At 48.4% G+C, this 10,286-nt stretch overlaps 1 protein-coding gene across 1 annotated transcript; it reads right to left on the bottom strand.

Annotated features, from left to right (window-relative positions):
- Positions 1–1,766: 1,766 nt before the first annotated feature.
- On the bottom strand, positions 1,767–7,558 carry LOC140680313 (1-acyl-sn-glycerol-3-phosphate acyltransferase alpha-like). Its single transcript, XM_072916828.1, has 6 exons — positions 7,315–7,558; positions 6,237–6,370; positions 5,697–5,872; positions 5,357–5,452; positions 4,759–4,831; positions 1,767–2,464 (listed from the first exon to the last, which is right to left on the bottom strand). The coding sequence occupies exons 1-6, from the start codon at positions 7,497–7,499 to the stop codon at positions 2,319–2,321; spliced, it is 810 nt and encodes a 269-aa protein (XP_072772929.1). The 5' UTR covers positions 7,500–7,558; the 3' UTR covers positions 1,767–2,318.
- Between the last annotated feature and the right edge of the window lie 2,728 nt (positions 7,559–10,286).

Raw genomic sequence — 10,286 nt, 5'->3', positions numbered from 1 at the left:
AACAGGAGCCAAAGTGTGCCCAGGTGGACAAGAGTCTAATGGCAGCTGGGCTGTGCCAGACACCCTGTGACCAACATGTCCAGGGTAGTGCCTCTTCCTCTGTGCTGGCACTGCTGAGGCCTCACCTCAAATTCTGTGTTCGGTTTTGGGCCTCTCGCCACAAGAAAGACATTGAAAGGCTGGAACATGTCCAGAGAAGATAATGGAGCTGGGGAAGAGGTGGGAGCCTTCCCCCTTTCCCCCTGGAAAGGGGCTCAGCCTGGAGAAAAGGAGGCTCAGGGGGACCTTGTGGCTCTGCACAGCTCCTGACAGGAGGGGACAGCCGGGGGGTCGGGCTCTGCTCCAGGGAACAGGGACAGGAGGAGAGGAAATGGCCTCAGGCTGGGCCAGGGGAGACTCAGGGTGGACAGCAGCAGGAATTTCCCCATGGAAAGGGTGCTCAGGCACTGGAAGCCCAGGGAGGTGGTAGAATCCTCACCCCTGGAGGTACCCAAGGAAGAACTGGATGTGGCACTCAGTGCTCTGGAATGGTTGAGAAGGTGAGAATCAGTCACAGGTTAGACTTGATGATCCTAGAGGGCTTTTCCAATCTAAATGATTCTGTGAATCTGTGTGTGATTCTGTGTAAGTCTGACCTGTGTCCAAAACAGTCTTTGGCTCTGGTTCATTGCCAAACATACCAGCACAAAAAAGCAAATCACATTGTGGCTGGTGGGCATCCTCTGACAGAGAAGACAGAAGGCTGGACTCAGAAATCAGGTGCTGCAGCTCCCAGAATGTGTTTGAGTTCAAAGACATACAGGTTGTGCTAAAAATCATGAGGTTATCATAGAATCATCACAGAATTGCAGAATCAGTAAGACTGGAAAAGCACTCCAAGATAATCAAGTCCTTTAACCCAGCACAGCCAAGTCAACCACTAAACCATGTCCCTAAGCACCAGATACACACATCTTTTGAACAGTTCCAGGGATGATGATTCCATCTGGGCATAGTAAAGACATTAGGCAGAATACTCATGATGCTTGCCTCTGGTTTCTGAGCCCCCAGCCATGTGCCTCTTGCACTTTGAAGATGTGTTCAGCCCTGAAAGCAAAATCTTTCACAGGTTAAAAGGAAGGCTGTTGGAATCTGAGGTATTGATGATTCCGAGATTGTAGAGAGTCTCTGTCTGTCAGTCCCATCGCCAAAGCAGAAGCCATAATTCGTCTGTGCTGGTTTCAAGGTTGTTTATTCTGTTTATCTCTAACATGTTCTGCTGCCCTGCCGCAGCTCTGTCCTGCAGGGCAGCGTGTGGGGCTCTGCCCTCAGTGGGATGGTACAAACATTAAATACCACAAACTACCTGTGCTGGATTTACAATAACGTGCCAATATCTGTCACCTACGTTGGACAGTGTGTCCCCAGCCTGAACCAACAGAAAAATGCCAACACCACAGTGAAACATGGAGGGCATGAAGAAGGAGAAAAAGGACAAGACACACCCAATTTCCTCCATCTTGTCCTCTCTGAACCCCTAATCTAGAATCCTAAAATTTTACTTTTGCACCCATGCCACACTTAATTATTACTTATATCAAACACTCAGAGCTTGTAATTCATCCTGTAAGATTGAAAACTCTTTTCCATGGACAGAGATCACAGACAGTGTCTCTGGGGGCTCTGTCCAGGGGGGTTCCTGACCCCCTGCCAGGATCCCAGACCTGCCAGGGCAGCCAGAGGGAAGCCCTGGATTCCCACAGAACGCCAAAGAAACCACCAAGCCCTGTAGACACATGTAAGGTCTTTAATTCCCCTCTCCCAAAGCTGCCTTAGTTTCTGTCTCTCATGGCAGAAGTACCTCCCTAATCCTCCCCATGGAAGAGGAAGAAAACAGCACCTTCTCCTGAGTGTATTCCAGGGAAATGTGGCAGCCCCCAAACCCCAAGGCAGCCACTTCCCTGGAAGCATGGTCACAGGCTTGGGATCAATGCCTCTGCCTTGCTGGATCTGAACTGGGAAAGGTGGTTATAAACAGGCAGCAATGATCACAGGAAGGGCCCAGCTCTGCCTGGGGTCCAGCTGGTGGGACATTCTCAGCAGTATGATTACACAGAAATGTGCAGCTGTCCATAGTGTGTCTGTCTCACTGGGTGGCACAGTTCTCCAGGAGGAACACAAGAACATTCCCCTTGGAAGCTTCACTTGGCGGATGTTTTGCCTGTCTCTGGTTTGTCAGCGTTGTAATCCACAGCTGCCTCTGCTGCCAGACCTTCCTGTGGTTGTCACGGCCTCCCCTCAGTTATGGAATACACAGCTGGAGCTGGAGGATGGGATCGCTAATGAGAGGCTCCATTCGTCATTCCCGATAGCCCCTGGTAGGCAGAGAGCATGGAGTCACGGACCTGCTCCGTCAGCTTGGGAACGTCGTCTGGGCCCAGGCCCAGCGTCTCCACTTCTGGCAAGATCTGGATCGTCATCTTTCCTAGAAGAAGGTGAGACAGTGAAAAAAAACCCCACATGAGTGGTATAGAAGAGCCAGAGGTGGTACAGCAGGAGGGTTGGTGCCAACCAAGGAAATGCCCTCATTCCCACACCAGTGGTGTGGGAGTCCAGCCACATTCGAAATGTGCACAGCAAAAACCCAACCTGGGCTTGTTCCATCCACAGAGAGCATAAGAATGACAAGTATGGAAAGAAGTGAATCTCTCCTCCAGCACAATGCAATGTTTCATTGTAGAATGGGTTTTCACAGTGGAAAGGTCAAACGGTCTGTCTAGATCACAGGCAAAGAGAAGATATTTAATACAACATATCCAAACTGGCTGTGCTCTGTCTAAGTATACCAAATTTAGCACGGTCCCGCCTTCCAGAAATGCACTTTGGGATGAGAAATTGTGGCCAGGAATCCCTGGTATGTTAGATTTCTCCAGAGAAGCACCTAAGCAATGGACTGGTGTAAACTGGAAGAACATACAGGGGAGCTGCCATCATACTCTGTTCTAGCATCAAGAGTTCCCTGTTTTGGCCCAGTAGAGACAAGACAGTGCCTGCACAGACAGGAACCTGGGGATCTGAGGAGAGTCTGTGATGTGTTGTAATGATCTTGCATGACTTAACACGTGTGCCTGGATTGAGATCCAGCAGTGCCAGCGGCAGAGCTGTGGGAAGGAGGCAAAACAAGCATAGAGAAGAACTTCACACAAGAAAAGGCTTTGTCATGTTGGATGGGGCTGGGACCAATCTGGTCTAGTGGAAGATGTCCTTGGCCCATGGTAAGGGGTGGAATGAAATGAGCTTCAAGTCCCTTCCAAACCAAACCCTTCTGTGACTCCATGATTCTGTGTTACCTGCCTGCACATCTTACACCCAAAGCCAAGCTGGTACCTCACTTCATTTGCTCCTACTTGAAAGAGCAGAGTGATGACAAGGCTGTGCTGAAAATTCAGGTCTCTTGGAAACAGACTTCCAGCAAGCACCATCTGTGTTCCATCAATGACAGTGTCCAACAACAGGCACGGAGCCAGGCTTCTGAGAGGCTCCTCAGCACATCCAGAACCCCTGAGGGAGCTGTCCTGACACACCGCTCAGTGTGCAGGAATCTTGACCACCATCTTCAGAATCGGCTCTGGCAAAACTTCCAGATGGGGAAAATGGCAAAGTTCAAGGAAAGCTAATTACGGTTCTTTCTTCAGCAGTGCAGGTCCTGCCTGTTTAACAGCCATTTGGAAAATGGAACTAGCATGGAACTAGCTAACCATGAATTCACAGTGTGACTGAAGTTGTATATAGGCAAATATACATGCATGTACAATGTAACTGCAAAAAGTCTTTCCTAAAAAGCTCAGGGAATTCTTGGAATCTCCATCTTGAGTTAATACAACATTTTTGGACTGGTCACAAAGCTAACTCATCTGTCTTTAGACCTGGCCTTGCTTAAAACAAAATGTTTGGCTTCTTCCAAGATCCCTCCCCGGGAGGTTATTCTCTGATTTTCCAGAGCAGGGATGAGAAGGGAAGGGAGCAGTCTAGCAGAATTCCTTGTTATGGTCCTATTGACTCTCAAGTGGGGGAACACTTCCAGATCCAAAAGACTTTTGTGTGTGAACAGGGAGAGGATAAACCCAGCAGGTGAAAGATGACTGGAAACAGGCAATTCCATATTTATCATTTGCACACTCTCTCTTTCCAGGTGTCTGCCTGCAAGGGAATGACTACACCCAGGCACAACAATGGGAGGAATGAGAATTTAAGATGCAGATCCTCTCCTCAGAGAAAACCAGGGCTGGCCTGGGAAAGAGTGGGAAGTGGCAAAAGTCCATTTTAAAGTGAGTGGCAGCTAAGGGAGAGAAGGAGCATGATGGGTTACTTTTCTCTATTGGAATTTGTACCATTTTTTCCAGCATTTTCCTTCTGAAGTCCAGGACCTGTGTTATTTTTTCCCCCTAAAATTTTATCAGTGGCCAGTAGAAATTTTTGTTATCATAAATGTTTCCTAGCTCTCCATGCACTGCAGATTCAAGGGTAGTGTAGGGGGGTCAGGGGCAGGACCTGCTTCTCCAAGTTCTCTTGGACAGGTATTGGACAAGCAGTGAGGATCCAAGGGGAGAGGAAAAAGTGATGCCTGAAATGTCCCATTTCTTCCCAAGAAGACAGAAACTGCTGTTTTCTGGGTGCTATCTCCATATTACATGTGGTCCTCTTCCCACCCCGGTCATGGCTCCAAGGACTAATCTTGCACCACCACCCAGACCATTCTTTGCCCCAGGTCATCCTCACCTGGTGTAAATTTCTTCTCCTTCTGGTTGTAGAAGTTGTTGTAGGAAGAAAACACTACAGGAATAATGGGCACCTGGAGGGGAGGCAGTCTACAGTGAATATGCACATCTCCATATCCTTTCTCCAAAATCCAACTAATGTTTTCAGGTGAATTCTACACCTTGTTGATAATTATCACCATCAGTGTCACAGCAGACACTCAGAGTATTATTTTAATATTTAGATAATTTAACTATATCACCCCATGTCCTCGCCTTTGGATTTTGTATTTTCATCTCTGTATTTAGGCCAACAACAGTAGGTTGTCAAATTACTATCTACAGAGGCCAGCTCAGCAGAAACTTCCCTATGCAGGTCCGGGGCTCTTGTCAAGGTCCCCCTACCCTTTTATCCCAAACTGTAACAAAGGTTTTCCACTTGTCTCTCTTTTTCTGTAACAGACCCCTCCTGTGCCATCTGCAAACTCCTGAGGGCTACTGGATATATTATTGTATTAATGTACTCAATCCTTAGGAAAGCCAGGGACCAGTACCCTGATTTGCTGGTGGACCACAGGAGGCAAATCGCACTCCAGGGGCAGAAGGAAGGTGGGTCTCACCTGGGCTTTCACAGCCAGCTGGAAGGCCCCACGTTTGAAGGGCAACATGGAGCCACCATGGTTGCGAGTTCCTTCAGGGAAGATCAAGACACGCAACTGCAGGAGGGAGAAGACATTAGGGCAGAAGGACCTCCAGGTACAATTCTAAACCACTGCAGAGGGATGGTACCCTGGGGCTCATCTCTGTACCCCTGACCTCCATTCACGGGCACAGAACACACTGATGCTCTCACTCTGTTCTGCTCAGCGCCCAGCCCAGAGACAAAGATCTCTTTCCACCCACATTCAGATTCACATTCCTGTTTTCCAGCAGCTCCTCATTGGACTCCTCCCCACTCACGTTGTCCTTGTGCAGGGAGTGTGCCACCTCTGTCAGAGTGCTGATGGACTCTTCCCTCCTCTTGCGGTCGATGAAGATGACCCCTGCGAGCCAGCAGGCCAGGCCGAATGTGCCCATGTACAGGATCTCCTTCTTTGCAATGGGCACACAGCGCCTTGGCAGTATCTCCATCATCACTGCAAGGGGACAGCAAGGGCAGAACAAAGTGTCATCTACACTCAGGGTCTCTCTAGATCCTGAGTGACAGCCCTCTGCCTCAGGGGGTGCCATGCCTGACGCTTCATAGAATCCCTGGGAAATTTTGGGGGTCTCCAGACTATCCACTCAGGACTGGCACTGAAGGAGAGCAGCTATGAGAGGGCTGTGGTCAGCTGAGAGCCTTGTCCCCATTCCCTTGGAGAGGATGAAGCTGATGTAGCTTGAAAATGCCTCTGATACCCTGGAGATCAGCCCTGGCTTGGGGCTGGCTGGTGAAGGGCTCTGTAGCAGCCACTCATGCCCTTCTGCCTGCCAGAAGCAGGAGGCAGGATCACCACATACCCAGGATGTCAAGGGAGGTCTGGTGATTCAGCACCAGGACAAAAGGTTTCTTAGTCCTGAGGTTCTCCTTGCCCTTCACCACTATCTGAATGCCAAAGATGTATTTGAGTGGCACGGTCAATGTGCGCAAAAACCTGGAAAAGAGGAGTGGAAATTAGCCAGAGATGTTGAAATTTGGGACCAAACTTTGCATCCAAACAGCCCATCTGACACTGCTTCTGCTGGTTTCCCACTGACACAGCTTTGACTATGACTTGGAGAACAATTAGTGTCCCCCTGCAGCTAATTATTTAATAACAGTAGACAAATACACCTTGCAGGTTCCCCTCAAGCCATACATGACCAATGACCCAGCAACTACAGCTTCAGAAATTCCACAGATCAATCAAATATTAGATAATATCCAGATTCACAGCACACTTTTGTATTCTCCTTTCCTCCCCACCTTGCTGGGTTGGGAATACGGGCTGCAGTAAACCTGTGCCTAACCCTGCTGGCTGTAAAAAGAGAGGGATTTGCCTTTAGGTGACATTAGGCTGCAATGCTGGGAGTCCTATTTGAAGAGATATTGGTAAAATAACATCCGGGGGGGAAAAAAAAAAAAAAATCAGGCACCAGAGTCAAGCGGTGAACAAAATTTCTCAAAGCAAAAGCTGATGCTCAGTTAGGAGATATGAATTCCCACTGAAGCATAAAATGGAATAGTAAATCCTGCTTCTGCAGCACTTTAGGAGGGTTCATGGGGAAGAGGGAAATACAGCTCCAAAAACTAGATGAAACAGCTCTAGTAAAAATAGCAATATGTATTACATCCAGGTTGTTGGTATTACCTAATTTGGCAAATCTATGTCACCTTTTACATCCTTTCTTTCCATAATTTGTTATTCTTTTTAACAACCCTAAACCAGCATTAAAACCCACACCCCTTCTCTGAATTACAGTATCTGTCATCTCCCCAAATCAATATAAAACCAATATCTCCCTACCACAGCGCACCTCCAGGACCCTCCAAATCAAAGCACTGCGTAGAGCAGACTCCATCAATGCTCAGGGCAGAAAGGACCCACAGACAACTTACATCATGTTGTCCACGTTACGTCCACGAGGAATACTCAGGATGGCAGCCCCAATGCTTATGGTGAAGAGCCACAACTTATAGAAGGTCATCTTACAGAAGAATCTGAATGCAGGTTTCACCTGGTAGAGGACTAGAAAGGCAATGAGAAGACAGGTAAAGGGATAGTGAAGGAGGAAAAGCTCCATCCTTCCAGCCCAGAGCGTGTTGAGCACAGCAGTGAATGAGTCACGAGTAGCTGGGGATGTAGAGCAGAGGTGAGACTCCCTGCATCAGCTGTGTGTGGGTGGTGTAAAGCTGGAATGAGGTTTGGGAGTGAGACTTCAGCCAGGCTGTGCTCTCTGCTGGGAGCTGCACTCCCCGTGGGAAGCCGGTTTAGCAATGGCACTGCAAGAGATCCAGGATGGCAACAGGGCAAACACAGCAGTAAAGCCATCTGTGTGCAGGGGCTGTGGGGCTGGCAGTGCTTCCCAGCCCTTCAGGAGGCTCTGGGAATAGGAACCCTGAGGAATTTTAAGAAAATCTTTAGTGAGGAAGAGCAGGATGTATTGGACAGCACAAACCCTGTCCAGAGATGCTGTGACTGCCTCATCTCTGGAAGTGTTCAAGATCAGGTTGGGGCTTGGAGCAACCTTGGATAGTGGAAGGTGTCCCTGCCCATGGCAGGGGTAGAACTGGATGATATTTAAGTCCATTCCAGTCCAAACCATTCCATAATTCCATGACTCTATGACCCCAGGCTGTCTCACTTTGTGCAAACATTGATCTTCACAAAGCCAGCTGGCTGCAAGATGTCCAGGAAATCAGAAATCAGTATTTTCAGGGGAAAAAGAGAAAAACAGTGATCTGAGCAGTCAGACCCTGCTCTACACATCCAGGTACTAGAGGGACCGAGGTGAGCAGTGGGACATTCTGCATGCACAGTGGGAAAAGTGGGAAAAGTGTCACAAGTCTAAACAAAAAGACAAAGCAAGAGCAGCAACTCCCTATGTTTTCCTGGCAAGAGGCAGGTGCGTGTTCAGACAGCATCTACAAAAGCAAGAAGTAAATCATGAAAATGCAGGTATAACCTGGGACTGCTCCAACTGCATTTCATCTCCTAAAACAACTGCGTGAAAAGGAACTTTGCAATAGCCAGAATGACTGGGCTGAAAAACAAATCTTCATGATTCATCATCTGCACACCAGGCCTTGCTCTAGCAGCTGGCACTTCAAAGGAGCAATGACTCTCAATTCCACCCAGGTCTGAGAGCTGCAGATTATCAAGAGGAAATAGCCCAAAGACCCATAAAATCACAACAACCATCACCTAAAACCTAAAGAACAAAGTCAAATCCTTGAGAACAGTAAAATGGGCAAGACTCAGTGATATTTCCCAAAGAAACTGAGGAAACACAATAATATAGAAAGGCACTGCCTGTGCTCCCTGCTCCTTCAGCTTAGCCACGGACCCTTTTTCTCCTGATTTTCATTGGAAAACTGAAGAGAGGTGACTTCAGCCTCACCTCTCAGCTCTCCCAAGGCTTCCCTGCAACCACAGGAGAGGCAGACAAAGCAAAGAACTTCTCCACAGCCTCTTAATTGTCCCTGCACCAGCACATGGATACTAAAAGAGCCCCATATGTGCACACTGGGACCCTGTGAACTGGTGTTTGCAGAGACCAGGTCCCTGAGGGAGCCAGTGCTTAGAGAAAAGCCATGGCTTCTTTCTGCTTCTCCAAGGTTTGCTCCGGCAAACAGTTCCCTTTCTATGTCTGTCAGCCTTTTCTGTATCTTATCTGTACAAAATTGTGGCCTTTTGCAACTGGGAGAGGGTTGATTTGATGCACAACTAGTTCATCCTGACCTACCAGGAGGAGGCTCCTAAAATGTAATGCCAGTGAAAGGAGTGGAATGGCTGTCCTGCAAGAATGGCAGTGGTTCCCAAACCAGGGTGCAGTTGTCCGGCTCCTGCTGTAGAAGAAAACTTTGATACAACTCTGCACATAGAAACCCACCCAGAATGTCAGATACAAGGAAGTCTGGAAGTTCACAATAGTTCACAAACCACTGAAAAGGTTTATTTTAAGTCGCTGTCAGCAATTTTCAATGACTTCACAGAAATACCGAGGTTGGAAAATACCTCCAGGATCATCCAGTCCAAGCTGTGACTGATCCCCCACCTTGTCACAAGCCCAGGGCACTGAGTGCCATGTCCAATCCTTCCTTGGACACCTCTAGGGATGGGCACTCCACCACTATCCTGGACAGCCCCTTCCAGTGTCTGACAGCTCTTTCCAAGAAGAAATTCCTCCTGATGTCAAACCTGATACTCCCCTGGTGTAACTTCAGGCCATTCCCTCTCCTCCTGCCCCTGGTCCCTGGAAGAAGAGCCCAAATCCCCCCTGGCTGCCTCCTCCTGTAAGGGAGTTGTACAGAGTAAGGAGGTCTTTGATTCCTACAGCTGATAAGTGTGTCTGATGAGTCTGGAGAAAGCCAAGTACATTCCAAATTCACCATGGACAGACAGACAGCTCAGATCTAACACAACATTCAGGCTCCAAACCCACAGATGACCAAAATCCACAGCTGTAATTTGCACCTGTTGCAAGAAACCCCAGCACCTGGATCCATCCTGCTCCCATTTCAGAAGCAGTCGGCTCTTGCCTGACCTGCAAGGTGTTTTCAGAAACTGCAGCTCTAATGAAGATCCCAGTCTCCAGACCAAGTGTGTGCATCCCCAGCTGACTCCCTTCTGCCCCTGGGTCTTTGCACCTTTTCCAGAACCTGGCTCAATTTAAGTGAATCTGAGATAGGGAGAGGAGGAACTTGCTCACACCGTGAGCTTTTGTCACCACATTTTAATGACTCTCCCGCTCCCCAGATCTGCTCAGCCACACATTGACCAGAAGAGAGAGGGGAGGCAGGGGAAGTGATCCTTTGTGGGAAAATGTGTTGGGAAAAGGCCAAGAAAATGGTCTTGTTCACCATATGAA

Source organism: Taeniopygia guttata, chromosome 19 (genome assembly GCF_048771995.1).
Source record: "Taeniopygia guttata chromosome 19, bTaeGut7.mat, whole genome shotgun sequence".
NCBI classification, from domain to species: domain Eukaryota; kingdom Metazoa; phylum Chordata; class Aves; order Passeriformes; family Estrildidae; genus Taeniopygia; species Taeniopygia guttata.
Note: the sequence above shows the minus strand (reverse complement) of the source record. Positions and strands in the feature narration are given on the sequence as shown.

What these genes read in the sequence shown, in the direction of transcription:
- LOC140680313 (XM_072916828.1), bottom strand. Translation starts at nt 7,499, where the DNA reads ATGGAGCTTTTCCTCCTTCACTATCCCTTTACCTGTCTTCTCATTGCC. An exon ending in CGTAACGTGGACAACATGAT is followed by an intron (nt 6,371 to 7,314) that starts GTAAGTTGTCTG and finishes CCTCTTTTCCAG; the next exon opens with GTTTTTGCGCACATTGACCG. An exon ending in GACCTCCCTTGACATCCTGG is followed by an intron (nt 5,873 to 6,236) that starts GTATGTGGTGAT and finishes GTCCCCTTGCAG; the next exon opens with TGATGATGGAGATACTGCCA.